At 69.8% G+C, this 14,883-nt stretch overlaps 2 protein-coding genes across 14 annotated transcripts; one reads left to right on the top strand and one right to left on the bottom strand.

Moving 5' to 3' along the window:
* Nucleotides 1–1,000: 1,000 nt before the first annotated feature.
* HRAS (HRas proto-oncogene, GTPase) lies at nt 1,001–2,874 on the top strand. Of its 2 annotated transcripts, NM_001287070.1 has the most exons (5): nt 1,001–1,166; nt 1,345–1,523; nt 1,647–1,806; nt 1,902–1,983; nt 2,442–2,874. In NM_001287070.1, the coding sequence occupies exons 1-4, from the start codon at nt 1,056–1,058 to the stop codon at nt 1,962–1,964; spliced, it is 513 nt and encodes a 170-aa protein (NP_001273999.1). In that variant the 5' UTR covers nt 1,001–1,055; the 3' UTR covers nt 1,965–1,983; nt 2,442–2,874. The 2 variants fall into 2 exon arrangements, with proteins under 2 accessions (NP_001273999.1, NP_001273998.1); NM_001287069.1 differs by lacking the exon at nt 1,902–1,983.
* Nucleotides 1,894–13,903, bottom strand: LOC119864195 (USP6 N-terminal-like protein). Of its 12 annotated transcripts, none has more exons than XR_005373279.1 (11): nt 13,846–13,903; nt 13,168–13,251; nt 12,785–12,854; nt 10,780–10,819; nt 10,438–10,518; nt 10,026–10,103; nt 9,516–9,625; nt 6,734–6,851; nt 5,944–6,057; nt 5,073–5,172; nt 4,787–4,806 (listed from the first exon to the last, which is right to left on the bottom strand). XR_005373279.1 is itself a non-coding variant. In XM_038562925.1 (10 exons), exons 3-9 carry the CDS (start codon nt 12,848–12,850, stop codon nt 5,974–5,976), a joined length of 615 nt encoding a protein of 204 aa, XP_038418853.1. In that variant the 5' UTR covers nt 12,851–12,854; nt 13,168–13,251; nt 13,846–13,903; the 3' UTR covers nt 5,073–5,172; nt 5,944–5,973. The 12 variants fall into 12 exon arrangements, 7 of the variants coding, with proteins under 7 accessions (XP_038418853.1, XP_038418852.1, XP_038418858.1 ...); XR_005373277.1 differs by lacking the exon at nt 4,787–4,806 and adding an exon at nt 5,693–5,758 and having other exon boundaries at nt 5,098–5,172; nt 5,944–6,095; XR_005373278.1 differs by lacking the exon at nt 4,787–4,806 and adding an exon at nt 5,693–5,758 and having other exon boundaries at nt 5,098–5,172.
* Nucleotides 13,904–14,883: the final 980 nt, after the last annotated feature.

Raw genomic sequence — 14,883 nt, 5'->3', positions numbered from 1 at the left:
CCCGGCCCCGGCCCCCTTCCCCGCCCCCGCCCCGGCCCCGGCCCCGGCCCCGGGGGCAGTCGCGCCAGTGAGCGGTGAGTGCGGCGGGGGCGGCGGGCGGCGGGGCGGGGCGGGGGCGGCCGGGGCTGCGGCGCCGGGCGGTGGAGGCGGCGGCGGCGGCGGGGCGCGCGGGGGCGCAGGTGAGCCGCGGGCGGGCGCTGCGGCGGGTGCGGGGTGCGAGGTGCGGGGTGCGGGGGCGCCCCGGGCGGCGGCGTCCGCGCCCTCTCCTCCGCGGGCCGCGTGCGGGGCCCCCAGGTCGCCAGGCGCGCCCCCGAGGCCCGGGCGGCGGGCGGCCTCCGCGATGCACAGCGGGCGAGCCGGGCGTTCGCACCGGAGCCCCGGGCACCGCGTCCCGAAACCTCCCAGACCGGGAGCCGGGCCGGAGGCCGCGGCCCAGCGCCGTCCCCGCGCCTACCCCGCCGGCCTGCTCCCGGGGCCGCCATCCCCGCAGCCCGCCGCTGCTCTCCTGCGAAGCTCGAGCGGCCGCGGGCCTGGGGCTCCCCCCGGGACAGGAGGGCCCGGGCCTCGCCCCCGGAGCAGCAGCTGGCGGCCGCGGGCGCTCCGCAGATGCTAGTCCGGTGCAGCGAGGCGCGGCGGGGCTCTGGCCTGCCCGGGCACGCTGCTGCACTCCGCTGTGGCAGGACCTGTTTCTGCGGGGAGGGGCGGTAATCTCAGCCTGCAGGGCCTCCGGGTCCCTCCAGTGCACGCTTTCTGCCTACCCAGCAACTTCTAATTTGGGTGCGTGGTTGGGAGATGCTCTCAGCTGTCAGCTCTCCCTGCTCTCTCGCAGCCATGAGCGCCGGCGAGGTGCCTACCCCCCCCCCCCCGCCGCCCCCCCCGCTGGAGGTGCCACAGGTGGGCGGCTGCGCCCGGTTCCCTGGTTGTGTGGGGCCTGGGGACCGGGTCGGGGCCGGGGTGGTCTGCCCCACGGGGCTGGCTCAGGGCTGAGAGCAGCTTCCTCAGCAGGTGGGACAGGAGACCTCGTTGGCGTCCTGTGCTGCGTCCCGTGAGGAGCCATGACGGAGTATAAGCTGGTGGTGGTGGGCGCTGGAGGCGTGGGCAAGAGCGCCCTGACCATCCAGCTCATCCAGAACCACTTCGTGGATGAGTACGACCCCACCATCGAGGTGAGCTCGCCCAGCCCTGAGCCTGCTGTGGGCATGTCTGCTGTGGGCTCCGCAGGAGGGCGGCCCCTGCTCGTGGGACCTGGGGGTGGCACCTGGGGACCTAGGAGGGGCTGGTGGCTGGGTGGCCCCGTCCTCGGAGGTGTGGGGCTGGGCGTTCTGAAGCACTGGCCTGCCGCAGGACTCCTATCGGAAGCAAGTGGTCATCGACGGGGAGACGTGCCTGCTGGACATCCTGGACACAGCGGGCCAGGAGGAGTACAGCGCCATGCGGGACCAGTACATGCGCACGGGGGAGGGCTTTCTCTGTGTATTTGCCATCAACAACACCAAGTCCTTTGAGGACATCCACCAGTACAGGTGAGCCTCCGGCCGGCCCTCAGAGCCACCTGTTCCTCTGCCTCTCATCGCGTTTCTCTGTCAGGGTCTCGGATGCAGCCGTGCCTGCAGCCTACCGACTGGCTCCCACCTTCCTTCTTGTAGGGAGCAGATCAAGCGAGTGAAGGACTCTGACGACGTGCCCATGGTGCTGGTGGGGAACAAGTGTGACCTGGCTGCTCGCACCGTGGAGTCCCGGCAGGCGCAGGACCTCGCCCGCAGCTACGGCATCCCCTACATCGAGACGTCAGCCAAGACGCGCCAGGTGAGCCGGCTCCCCACCCCGCAGCTAGCTGGGGACCCGCCCCGCCCCGCCCCTGCCAGGGAGCAGTGCTTATTGCCCCCTCTCCCCCGACACAGGGCAGCCGGTCTGGCTCTGGCTCCAGCTCCGGGACCCTCTGGGACCCTCCGGGACCCCCGTGACCCAGCGGCCCCTAGCGCTGTAAGTGTCCCCGGACGGCAGGGCAGCGAGGGAGGCCGGGGCCCAGGGTTTGGGCTGACACAGCTCCAGGGAGAGGCAGAGGTCCCCAGAGAGAGCTGCCCTGAGCCAGGCCGAGTGGTGACCCTGGGGCCCTGGCCCCTGCCCGCAGAAAGCCCCATGGGCCCGTGTAGGCCCTGCCCTCTTTAATGGGCTGTGGGGGACCAGGGTGGTAGGTCAGACAGGAGCGGGACCCTGGATGTTAGAGCTGGGAGCCAGACCTCGGGGCTGCCCTGTGGGGGAGCTCCTGAGGGCCAAGCCGCCTGATGGGGGGAGCCCTGGGGCTGCCTGTGTGGGGGCGGGGTGGGGAGAGGCCAGGGGGAGCTGGGATGATGCATGAGCTTGACGCTGGGGTCCCTCGGTCCCCTGCGCTGCCAGGCCCCCGGGCCGAGCCGCACGCTCAGCCAGCCCCGTCTTCCCAGGGCGTGGAGGATGCCTTCTACACGCTGGTGCGAGAGATTCGACAGCACAAGGTGCGCAAGCTGAGCCCGCCCGACGAGGGAGGCCCAGGCTGCATGAGCTGCAAGTGCCTGCTGTCCTGACGTCCCCTCCAGGGCCACGTTGGCAGCCCCGCTGGTCCTCTGTGCCCCAGGCGCACAGGCTCGGGGCGAGGAGGTGCCGGAAGCTGGGAGGAGGCGCGGAAGGAGGAAGGAGGAGGGCGAGGAAGGAAGGAAGCGCCCCCGGGGCCCGGCCAGCCCAGGCCCCCTGGACAGGGGGAGCACGGACCTCCCAGGGCGCTTTGCACAGACTGTCGTGAACTGAGGCCACGGGCCCCCCCGGCTGTCACTCTCCCCCAGTCCCGTCCTTGCCCGCGGGGCAAAGGCTGAGTCGCAGTAAATTATTTGATGGTCTTGACCCTGGCGTATGGCCGCACCTGCAAGGCACGTGGGGACGTCAGCTGTGTGTGCCTGGCGGCGCCCCTGCAGGGGCTGGTCGGGGCCGGGAGGTCCCCCCTCCTCCTCTCTGGGGGTGTCTCCACACCCCGTGCACAGAGCTCCGGGAGACGCAGAAACGAGCCGGCCGTGCATTTTCACACAACACCTTATTGAACTTGCAACAGCAAACGGGCTCAGAGCCGAGGGTGTGCGCCTTCCCCTGGGAGACCTTCCTGTCCTTAGAGGAAAGCGGGAATCCCACGGGGGTACGGGTGCTGGAGTCGCCCACTTTGGAGCCTGTGCGGACTCCGGGTGGGGGTGTGTGTCCTGAGGTTGGGGTGTTGAGAGGCGGTTCTGGGGACAGCAGAGCTGGCCTGGACCTGCGGCCCATGGGCTCCTGCTCTAGGTCCCCGCAGGGCAGCTGGACCCCGGCCTCGGGCCCACTGGGGCCGGGTGACTGACTGCTGGAGCCCCAGCACGTGGAGGAGCCTGCCTCCTGGTGTGGGTGCGGGTGGGGCCCACGGGCCTGCCCCTGCTGCCCTGCCCTGGGGTGTCCCGGGATCCCCAGGGCTGCCCTAGGTCAGTGACCTGGATCTGTGGGGCACGCCCAGGGCCCAGGAGGCCACATCCGGCTCTGAGAGGGCTCGCTCAGCCCGGGGCCAGAACGCAGGCCTGGCCAGGGCCCCGGAGCACTGGATCCCATTAGTGCTGGGCCTGGGGGGCAGTTCTCGAGTCGCCCCTGCCCCCACAGAGCCTGGGGCCAGGCCAGCCCAGGTCCCTCTGGGTCAGGGGTTGGTGTCCTGTGCGGGGGGTGCCGCCCTCCGGGAGGGACAGCAAGATGAGGCAGGGCACGGTGACGGCGGGCCAGAGCCTCTGGGCCCCCGCACTCACCACCACGCTCTGCCCGCGAGCATTGAGCTGCCCTGTGGACGCAGAGGGCAGAGGGTCCCGGGCCTGTGCGGGGCCTCGGGGCAGCGGGCTCAGCGCCGCCCTGGCTCTGCCCTGGCTGTGCCCGTCACTGCCCAGCGAGAGGCATGAGCTGCAGTGGCCGCGGGGCAGGAAGGGTGTCCTGGGCCCGACAGCGTCGTCCCTAGGGGGCTGGGGGGACCCCGTGATGGGAGTCCCGGGGGTGCTCCAGGGCCTGGTCCGTCGCGGGGCCTCTGGGGTGGCCCAGGCAGGTGCCGAAGGGAAGGGGACCCCGTTTTTTGTCTTCAAGCCCACCGTGTCCGGGGGCCACCTGCCCGCACCGTCTTGTTACACTGGGAGGGTGGGGAGGGAGTTCCATCGCTGGGGGGGAAGTTGGACGATGGCCTGGCTGGGAGGGGGTCCGGGCGGCTCAGGCTGGGTGGCTGGGCCCGGGGAGGCCTGCTCCTCCACCCTGGGCGGTGGCTCAGAGGCCGGAGAAGGGAGGAGAGGCCTGGGCGCCGGGGACACTCGCTTCAGGCCGAGGGGCCTCGTGGGGAACTCCAGGTCCCGCTGGAAAGAGGCTGACGGGGTCAGCGTCTCCAGCAGGCTATGTGTTCCCCGCTGGGGGCCCCGGGGGTCCTCAGCTCCCTTGTGGCCCCCCCGCCTGACCCTGTGCTCAGCCCCCCACACTGGTGCCCGGGCCCTGCAGTGGGTGCCTGCCCGCCCAGCCCTAGCCTGGAGTCCCCAAGGCTAGAGCAGAAGAGGAGAGCCCCAGAGATGAGGACGGGGGCTCTGTCCCCTTTGGGTGGCCCCAGCAGGCCGAGTCGGGAGGGGCCGGGGCCCTGAGCCCACCTGGGTGGGGGCAGGTCGCACCGCATCCTCCGGAGCTGGGTCATGGAGGCCCGAAGGTGTCTGAGCACCGCCTCGTCCTCCAGGGCCCAGGGCTGGGCCGGAGAGTCCTGGAGGAACTCCCGGAGCCCTTCCAGGGGCAGCTTCAGGAGGCTCTCTGGGCAGTGGGTGAGAGTCAGACCCAGAAGGCCCTGCCCTGGGGCCCCTAGTGCCCCCAGTCCAGCGGCTGGGGTCCCGCTGTGTCCAGGAGCGCCGTGGGCAGTGCGCTGGCCGGGGTGGCCCCTGCCCGCTGCTCCTCTCAGGGAGCCCCACTGCACCCGCCTGCCCCGCCGTCCCCCCCGCCCCAGGTCTGGGTGCTGCTCAGAGCACAGGGTCACCGCCCCTGCCCCCTCCCCACCTCTGGGCTCCCAGGGGCTCACTTACTTGTGTGCACCTTGAGGATGGTGTAGGCCAGGGCCGTGAGCACCCGCTCCCCATCCAGTATGTAAACATCCCACAGCTTCAGGGTGAGTGAGAAGGGGGTCTAGGGGACAGCGGGGTGGGAGGAGCGGCCTGAGCAGGGCCCCTGGGGGGCTTGGCTGGGGCTAAGCTAGGCCTGCCATTTGCCCCCCCGGCTGCCTCCAACGAGGCACCACAGCACCCCCCCCCCCCCCAGTGCGTGCCCTCCTCCCAGGGAGATCAGGACTCCCGGCCGCTCCGGGTTCCGACCCCGGCCAGCACCTCCCGCACCCCTGGGGGCACAGACTCTGCCTGCACTTGACGACACCACGCCTCGAGAGGACCCCAGGCTGGCCGCCCGATGGGCCGAGGGCCCGTCTACACCCCGGGCTGACTTGGCCTCCCCCAGGGGAGCTGAGGCAGAGACGGCCCGCCCCCCGGAACCTCGTCCAGGGACCCTCTGGGCTTCTCCAGGACGGGCTGGGCTGCGAGCCTCAGCCTCAGGGCCCCGGGGTCCGGCCTGGCTCGTCTGGAGGGTGGGGCTGAGCTGGCCCTCCCCGGGGGCAGGGGGCAGGTCCGGGAGCGGGGTTCCTGGGGGGCCTCACTCGGCTGAGGAAGCACTGCAGGAACCACTTTGGGGTATAGATGCCGGTGGACATCTGCTCCTCGTCCTGGCGGGAGGGCAGGAGGTGCTCAGGCCCCACACCGCAGCCCCTGGAGCCCGTTGTTGCGCTCCCCACAGCCCTGCCCAGCCCCGAGGGTGCCCCTGGGCCCCAGGGGAGGAACGTGACCCCAACTCTGGGCAGCTCGGAGGGCCGTGCCCCCCACCCCCTGCCCCGGACCCCGGGGACGGAACCTCAGGAGCTCCCATGTGCCATGTGCTTCCTCAGGTCGGGGAGAGCTCTTTGGAGGACGCGCTGGTGATGAGCCTGGAACCTGAGGAGCTTCTGGAAGCCTGGGACGAAGAAGCCTGAGAAGGCCCCAGGCCCCCACGATCAGGGCCTCCTCCTGCACCAGGTGGGGTGAGGGGTGTCGGGGCAGGGGCCTACCCCCACGCCCTGACCCCCATGTGCCCACCGCCCTCGGAGCCCTGACTGGACCGGCTCTTCCCAGAGGGCAGGGCTGCCTCTCAAGCCGGGGGTGTGGGGCCGGGGACCCTCGTCCTCACAGAGACCCCGCGGGGCGTGGGCTGGGGGCTGAGGACCAGGCCCGGCTGACCCAGCACCCTCTCTCCTGCAGGGGCCGCCGCGGGGACAGGCGGGTCCCCAGCCCCGAGGGGCAGCGGGTGTAGGCCATGGGGAGGGTGATGGGCGTGCATGGCCCTCTGTGGGGCTTGGGAGTGAGGCTGGGGGCCCCCGGGAGGGGGAGATGCTGCCCCCTGGGCCCCGTGTGGCTGTGGGCTGGCAGGGGGGCCTGGGGGGCAGGCAGCCGGGCGGGAGGCTGGGGGAGCAGCGGGACTGCGAGCCTGGCCTGCAGACGGTGGGGTGGGTGGCCGTGGCTCCGGGACCCGGAGGCCACCGGGGAGGCGGGGCTCTTGCCCGTGGAGGGGGCGGGCTGGGGGGGTCCCCGCCTGCCCCCAGGTGCAGCAGCCTGCAGGGAGGCCCTCCTAAGCTCCTCTCCCGCCCGGCGGCCCGGTGGGCCCCTACCGTGCATGGCATGCCTGTCGTCTGTCATCAGCTGGGCCAGCGCCCAGAAGGCGTTCTCGGGCAGGAACATGAGGACGATGGCCGCGATCTCGCTCATGCCCTGGCAGTAGCCCACCTCCTGCAAGAGCCAGAGCCCCACGGAGGGCGTGCACCCCGAGGCCTTTTCTGATCCCTCCCCGCGGGTGTCAGGCTCCCCTGGCTCCCTCACAGCCCGGGCTCCCGGAGGGGGCTCCCAGAGGGCAGGGGGGTAAGTGAGGGCCACCAGGACCAGCTACCGAGCCCTGTGGCCACCGTGCCAGGGCCCCCGTCCTCAGACCAGCAGGAGGGGCCTCCGTGAGCTATGCCAGGCTGCAGGGGACCCGCCAGGTCTGGAGACCCACCGGAGGGCAGGTCGGGGGCCTGACTGTGGCCCCTGGGAGGTCCCACGAGGGGAGCAGGGCCAGGACACCCCGCGGGGCCGGGGAGCGTGTGAGCTGGGGTCCTTGGGGACCCTTCTGGAATGCGCCGTGGAAGGGGGCGGCCTCTTGGACGCCTCGGCCTCGTGCCCTTCAGGGGAGTGGGAGCCTTCCCCGCCCGGGTTCTCATCAGTAGTGCCGTCTGTCAGAGTCCAGACCCGAGCTCTAGGACGGCCGCGGTGCACTTGGGGGCCCCTGGCAGCCCCGGCCCTCGGGCACGCAGGCCCTACCTCCCCTGGGAGGCCTGCACCCCGCCCCCTGCCCGTCCCGGAGGAGAGAGACCCTCCCCGGCATCTGGGGGCCGTGGAGCTGGGCCCCTGACTGTGAGTCCCGCTGGTCACCAGCACTCAGGACAAGGCCGCCGGCGGGGCAGGAGGCGGGGGCAGGGACACTCACGGTGTCATACACCGAGTAGGCCGCCAGCACATGGAACAGGGCTCGCTGCCTAGGAGGGGGGACAGCGGGGGGCTCTGCTCAGTCAGCCCCCGCCCAGCGAGGCCGCCAAGGTGCAGACACCCGCCCCGCAGGCCCCATGGCCCGCAGGGCCCCTCCGCGGGGGCCGATCTCTGGGGTCAGGTCTGCGCACGGGGACAGGCGGCGACCTCACACGTGCAGCGTGCCAGGGGTTAAGTGCACCGTGGGGTGTCCAATGCCTCCGAGTGGCTCCCTCCGTGGTGTGTGCAGCTCCGGGCTCCCCCAGCGCCACCAGCGCCCCCTCCAGCCCTGGAGCGGCCCCCCCTGCACGCCCGCTGGGAGCCAGCGCTCCCCCTGCCCCGGTCCCCGCAGCCCCTGACGTCTCTCCTCCCCTGTCCTGGCCTGGCCCTGTGTCCCGGGAACACCACCAGCCCCACGTGGCCCCTGCCCGAGCCCACGCAGCCGGGGCATCCGTGGCCCTGAGCGCACCCCCAGGCCTTCCCAGGTGTCCCTGGGCTGGCCTCTGTGTGGGGAACCCCGGGCCCGCCCATCCCAGAGCATCTCGGGGCTCCAGGTCTGAGCCGCCGTGAGGAGAGCAGGGAACATCGTGCAGGTGTGACCCCGATACAGGCTGCAAACCCCTGGGGTCACTATCTGAGCGCGGGGGGGTATGGGGTGCGGCCCCCTCAGCGCTGCCAGGAGCTGCCCGATGCCCCCCGCACAGCGGCCTGAGTCTGCACCCCGGCTCCGTGGCCCCCGGGCCCGGTCACAGGTCAGCCTGACCCGGCTGCGCTCTGAGGGCCGCGGGGGCCCCGGGGGGCAGCAGGTTCCCTGCAGGGAGGAGCACCGAGTTCTCTTGGGGAGATAGTCCGAGTGGCCCCCCAGGAAGCCCAGCCACCCTTGCCTGGCGGCTCCTCAGCCCCGTCCCTGGTGCCCCTGCAGGTCACCCCTGGGGTCCCAGGCTCCCACACACCCTGCCCGCTGCACACAGAGGGAGCTGCACCCTCTGCTCCACCCACCTGCACCCCCCTGTCGGGGGCTCCTTGCCTTCCCCACCTCCCCGCGGCCCCTGGGGACTCTACGGGACACCCGGGCTTCTGACGGGAGCAGGCCGTCCAGAGAACCCCAAGGTAGCCGGGGAGGCTGAGCATGTCCCACAGGGGGCAGCTGCACGTGTCCTTGTGGGGGTGGCGGGACCGATAGTATAGGGGTGGGGGGTCTGGGGGTGTGGGGGGTCTGGTGGTGTGGGGGGTGATGTAGGGGGATGGCGTGGGGGCGGTGGTTGAGGGGGATGGCGTCGGGGGCCTGCGGACACAGGGCACCCCCTTCTCTAAGGTGCACACGGAGACGTCTACAGATAAAGGCGACCCCAGTCTGGGGTTTGCTGTGACCCCTGCCCCTGCTCCTGGGGCCCCGTGTGCTCAGTGCAGGGCCTGCCTGGACCGGGGGCGGCATCTGGGGGTCATCATGCTATGTGTGCTCACCAACTGCAAATTGTCTAAAATAAAATGCCCAGAATTCAGAAGTACATAAAGCACCAAGGGTGGGTGTCACCCTGAGCTGTCTGACCCTCGTCGGGTCCATGTGTCCGGGTCCAGCCGCGGCCATGCACCCTGGCCCCCAGGTCCCCTTACTGCCCCCCATGCCCCCACCCCGGCCCCCTGCTCTTCACGGGGCTGCTCCTCACCCCCTTGGGGTTCAGCTCAGACGGTGACCCCTGGAGGCCCCGTCCTGGAGCCTCCCCATCCCCAAGACCCCGGGGGTGGGGGCACAGGGGTCATCCCCAGCACCCTACCATGTGGCAGTGTGTTTGCTGCCATCGCTCCCCCCGGCCTTGGAGACCCCATGGCCCCTGCACAGAAGCCCCCGGGCCTCTCCCAGGCCCCCGAATCCCGCAGGCCCAGCAGCCTCACCCAACCCCGTAGCGGTCCCAGAACATGGTGTGACTGCGGAACGTCCGGTTGACGTCCAGGTCGATCTGCATGATGTCCCGGGAGGAGGCCAGGGCTGCCTCCTTCATTTCCTGCGGGGAGACCCCGGAAGGAGGAGCCGGCGTCAGGGACACAGACCCCGACCTGTCAGCAGCTGCTGTCCTGGGCAGGGAGCCCTGGGGCCCCCAAGGGAGTGTGTCCTGCAGGAACCTCCACCCTTCCCCTGGGAGGCCGGGGACGGCAGGAGTGCCCACCGTGCCCGCGGGGCCTGCGTGAGGGCTTGTGCCCAGTTGTCGTGGGCGGGGAGGGGACTGAGGGTTAGCCTTGGGTGGGGAGGGGACATGGAGGATCAGCCCTGGTGGGGAGGGGACATGGGGGTTCAGCCCGGGTGGGGAGGAGACATGGGGGGTCAGCCCTGGTGGGGAGGGGACTGAGGGTCCACGGGAAGTGGACGGGCCCCACTTGGTATTTCCTGGCATTCCTGGCCTTAACCTGGTCGACGTTCAGCAATCGCAGCCACACCTGTCCCCGCACCTGGGGCAGGACCCCCTTGTAGACCCGGCACCGCAGCTGCGGGGAGGAAGACAGTGCTGGTGAGAGGGGCCCAGGGCGGCCCCTTGGAGCCCAGGGAGTGCGAGGTATCTAGAAGATTCAGGCTTCGGCTCCACGGTGTCTGCGGAGAGGCTGGGTCTCCCTGGAGCTGGGCCCCGTCCCCCACGAGGAGCAGGGACCATGGCCCCGACCTGACGCTCCCCCACTGCCGTCCCGGAGCCTGGGGAGGCTCGGGCTCCCAGCAGACTCTCCCCAAGCAGGGGGCTCCCCCGAGGACGGGGCAGGAGGACACTGAGGGCGGCCCCCCAGCCCCGTCAGGACGGAGAGCCCTCGGGGGCACCCAGCACCCCACCTTCTCGCTGGGGAGGTAGTGGTCCCATCGCTTGAGCATTTTTATCTATTTGTCCGTGCACCGGGTCTCCTGGCGGAGTTTCTGGAAGAGGACAAGTGGGGGCCGCAGGTGAGGCTCCAGCCGCGGGAGGTGGGCGCTCAGGCCGCGTCCAGTCCCCCGCGGGACCCGGAGGAGCCAGGAAGGCACAGGGCCCCCCGTGGACCAGGGCTCCGGGTCTGGGGTGCGTTCCCGGCAGCCCGTGCAGCGCTGGGACGGGGGACTGGGGAGATGTGGGGGACGGGGTGCAGACAGCTGGCCCCAGCCCCCCCCACATCCTGCCCGGGGCCCAGGACTGGCTCTCACCTTGGCCTCGCGGGGGCTGGGGCTGGGCAGCTCCTTGTCCCTGGAAGGCAAGAGACGCAGAGCCCTGAGGCCCCGGCCCCACAGCCACCGCACCCCCCCCACCCCCGTCTGCACCCAGGGGCCTGGGGAGGGCAGGGCTTCTCCAGGGAGGGCAGGGGCTGCCAGTGGCCTGAGGGCGGGTGGGGGCGGCGTTTTGGGGGGTCTGAGAAAGGTGTTTGCCGGGGGTGGGCTGGGCGGGGACCCCTCGGCGCCCCCAGGGGGTGACCTGCCCCCTTCTCGATGGACCAGCCCGAGAGCTGTCAGCGTGGCCCGGGTGCCCTGTGACCGTCCCGCTGAGGTCCCCTGCCTCCCCAGGGCCTGACTGCCCAGCGTCCAGCCGGCCTCCCCCTGCCCCCTGGCCATCCCCCTGCTGTCCCCTGACTCCCTTCTCTGCTGTCCCCTCTGCCTCTGGCCCATTTCACCTCCTGTCCTGTCGGAGCCCCTGAGCACGACCACCCCTGAGCCATCCCAGCAGCCACTGGGCCGTGAGCAGGGCTGAGGGGGCTCCACCTGGAGTCTCCAGTGTCCGTCAGGTTCTCGTGGGGCTGTTGGCCCATCAGCCTCGTCCCCTGCGACCTAGGCCACTGGACTGTCCCCTTCCTCGTTCTCGCCCAGGGTAGCCCCCTCCTCCTCTTCCCTCCTCCTGCCTGGTCGGGCCTTTCCTCTGCGGCCCCCCACCTCCCTGCCCTGGCCTGGTCCCCGGCATCTACCTGCAGCCCCGCAGAAGCCTTCGGGACTGTGGGGGCCCTGGCTGGGGGGTGTGGGTGAGAGCACCCCTGCGGACTCGCCCCAGACCAGGCCATCACCCTACGGAGAGCACGCCCCGGCCCCAGAGCCCCTCACCTGCGGGAGCCCCTGCTGAAGGGACTGGACCCCTCCCTGCCTGCCCCCCCGCCCCGGATGCAGGAGGCAGACACCTGGGCCTGCCTGAAGCAGGCGTGGGGGCCCCTCCTCTGAGTGTCCAGGGGCCTCCCCCGGGCCCAGCTCCCTTCCTGCCCACATCCCGGGTCGGCCTCTGGGGTGTCTCAGCTGCAGCCCAGCGCAGAGATGGCCCTCAGAGGGCTCCAGGGGACGAGGTCCCGACCTGGGCGGGGGGTCAGCCTCCAGAGAGGTGTTCCTGCAAACGCCACCCACCCTGAGATGGATGAGGGGTATCCAGGGGATTGCAGAAAGCCCTGGTGGTCGGTGACCTTGTACAGTGACAGGTCCTGCGGAGACCCTGCTTGGTGTGCCTGCAACAGAGGGGGCTCCGTGGTGGGGTCCGATCAGAGCAGGGAAATGGGAACAGAAGGGAGCAGAAGGGATCCTCCCTCCCCTGAATCCTGAGGGAGCGCCGACCCTCTGAGATTGGCCGGGCACCAGAGGAAGGGCCTGTCTGCCTGGTGGGCACAGCCTGACAGCCTCACCTGCTTCTATCTATCAGTGACGATCCCCACCTGGGCCTGACCTGACCTGGTGACTGTGGTCCCCACCTGAGCCTTACCTGGAGCTGGTGACTCTTGTCCCCACCTGGGCTCACCTGGACCTGGTGACTCTGGTCCCCACCTGGGCTCACCTGGACCTGGTGACTGTGGTCCCCACCTAGGCCTCACCCTGACCTGGTGACTGTGGTCCCCACGTGGGCCTCACCTGGACCTGGTGACTGTGGTCCCCACCTGGGCTCACCTGGGCCTGGTAGCTGTGGTCTTCATCTGGACCTGGTGACTGTGGTCCCCACCTGGGCCTCACCTGTACCTGGTGACTGGGCTCCTCAGCTACCAATGACTAGCTTCCAGGATGGACCCTTACTTGCTACTGACACTGGGACCATCCCCAGGGTCTCACTTGTTCCTGGTGACTACGGTCCTTGTCTGGGCTGACCTGGCTCATCCTTGGCTCTGATCCCCTCTTGAGCCTCACCTGCTCTTGCAGGTATGGTCCCCCCTGTCGTGGGTGTGTAGTGTCTATGGTCCCTTCTGGGCCTCACCTGATGGTACTGGGCCACGATATTGGGCCTTTGCAAGGCCAGCAGGGTCTCTGAGTCCTCCTGCATGGTGCTGCAATCCAAACACATCCAAGAATGACGGTGCGTGAGAACCTTCCGAGGACACATGCGTCCGGGTGCTCCCCGTGGGCAGGTGCCCCTCCGTCTGACCGGAGCCAGAGACAACCCCGTAGCCCCGAGGGGCACAGGCTGGGCTGAAGCATCACACACGGGCCCTCGCTGCCTGTCTGTCCCTCGCCCACCTACAGTCCACCTTCCTAGCCACTGTCCTAGGACATGCCGTCACGCGGGGGTCACAGAGCGCTCCCACCCCGGTATCAGGAGCACACGGGCGGGGGACCCAGGGGCTCCGGGGAACTGCCCACCTGATGCTCGGGGGTGACGTCTCCCAGCCCGGGGCCGGCGCAGAGATGGTGGCGGGTGGGCCGGCCAGCGAGTGTCCCTGCGGGCTTGGGGAGGGGCGGGGATCGAAGGTTTCTCTTAGATTCCACGAGCACACGACCAAGGGGAGAAAGCGACGGACTGGACTCATCAAAATTAAAACCTAATGCCAGCAAGAGTGCGACCAAACTCCCCACCCTGAGGGCAGCGATGTGTGAATAGCCTGAGGGGGGCCTAGGGGAGCACGAGGGACTCCACGTTCCAGTGAGTGAAGAGCAAGCCTGCTCATGAGCCAGGGGGACCCAGCGGGCCCTGACTGTCCTCCCCTGACCACAGGGCGGGGCAGGGGGGTGTCACCCCTGTCGGGGTCCATGCATCTAGGACGGGCTGGAAAGGTCATGGCTTGGGTCCCTGCACAGCACAGGGCTTACAGGGGAGCGGGGGATCCGGGGGAGCTGCCTGGCTCCAACCCCAGCCTCCTTCCTAGACGGCGGCAAAAGGGGGCCGCTCCCGTGGGGCTGTGGAAGGGCTGCAGGAGCTGCTCACGGTCATTGCATGGTGGGTTGGGGTGTTGTGGACCCCAGCCCGGGAAGCCAGTGCCCCCACCCGGCCCCACAGGTCCCACAGTGGCCCACGGGGAGCGGGGATCAGCTGCCACTCACCCGTGACCTGTCACTGTGTGAGCGCCTCCTCTTTATGCACTGGGGTACTAGGGAGAGTGGGAGGGTGGGGGTACTGGGGAGAGTGGGAGGGTGGGGGTATTGGGGAGAGTGGGAGAGTGGGGGTACTGAGGAGAGTGGGAGGGTTGGGGTACTGGGGAGAGTGGGAGTACCGGGGTACTGGGGAGAGCGGGAGAGTTGGGGTACTGAGGGGAGAGGAGTACTGGGCTACTGGGGAGAGCAGGAGAGTCGGGTCGCTGCAAGCCAGATCCGGAGCACGAGTGCCTCCGAAGGTCTGCGGACACAGAGTGGGCACCAGGCAGCGGTGGAACCCGGGGGCAGCACAGTTCTGCCCACAGTGGAGTTCCGCATCATGACTGTGGGCAGGCGGGGTCCAATCAGCACTTAGCCCTTCACCCTGAAGGCCGAGGGTCCCGGGGAAGGGTCCTGTCCCCACGCCGGGTGGGAAGGGGATGCAGGCACCCTCCCACATCCTCAGTTCCCATTCTCGGGCCCTGCAGGCCTCCCACCCTTCAAGGCAGACTGGGGGTCACGATGCTCCCCCGCCCCCCAGGGTTCACAGCATGGGGTTGCAGTTAGGAACATTTGAGGGGCTCCTGGGTGGTTCCGTCGGTTCCACGTCGACTCTTTAGTTTGGCTCAGGTCAGGATCTCGAGGTTGTGGCGTGGAGCCTCGCGTGGGGCTCGGGCTCCGGTGGGTGAGGAGTCCGCTCCAGGTTCCCCCTCTCCCCCCGCCCCCCCCCACTGCACTCTCTCTCAAGTAAATCTTCTAAAAATTAACATGAAGACATGTGAGCATCTTGATCCCCTCTGCAGAGGTGCCTTCGTATGTGTAACGACCGTGTAAATGCCTTTCACGGACCCACTGGGAGTCCTACCAGAAACCCCTTTTCCTTGGTATGTATTGAAGTACAGTCGACACACAACGTGACAGTAGTTTCAGGGCTACAACTAGTGACTTGACAGTTCTGTGCCTCACTCAGCTCTCCCCACGAGAAGCAGCATCACCGTCTGTCCCCAT

The sequence above is a fragment of the Canis lupus genome, chromosome 18 (genome assembly GCF_011100685.1).
Source record: "Canis lupus familiaris isolate Mischka breed German Shepherd chromosome 18, alternate assembly UU_Cfam_GSD_1.0, whole genome shotgun sequence".
Taxonomy (NCBI): Eukaryota; Metazoa; Chordata; class Mammalia; order Carnivora; family Canidae; genus Canis; species Canis lupus.
Note: the sequence above shows the minus strand (reverse complement) of the source record. Positions and strands in the feature narration are given on the sequence as shown.

Bases quoted from the DNA above. Each gene is read 5' to 3' on its own strand.
- HRAS (NM_001287069.1), top strand. From the start codon at position 1,056: ATGACGGAGTATAAGCTGGTGGTGGTGGGCGCTGGAGGCGTGGGCAAG. The intron at 1,167-1,344 runs GTGAGCTCGCCC...GGCCTGCCGCAG, and splicing joins AGTACGACCCCACCATCGAG to GACTCCTATCGGAAGCAAGT. The intron at 1,524-1,646 runs GTGAGCCTCCGG...TCCTTCTTGTAG, and splicing joins GAGGACATCCACCAGTACAG to GGAGCAGATCAAGCGAGTGA.
- LOC119864195 (XM_038562925.1), bottom strand. From the start codon at position 12,850: ATGCAGGAGGACTCAGAGACCCTGCTGGCCTTGCAAAGGCCCAATATC. The intron at 10,820-12,784 runs GTGAGGCCCAGA...CTTGCCTTCCAG, and splicing joins TCGTGGCCCAGTACCATCAG to GGACAAGGAGCTGCCCAGCC. The intron at 10,519-10,779 runs GTGAGAGCCAGT...GTCCTCTTCCAG, and splicing joins CCAGCCCCCGCGAGGCCAAG to AAACTCCGCCAGGAGACCCG.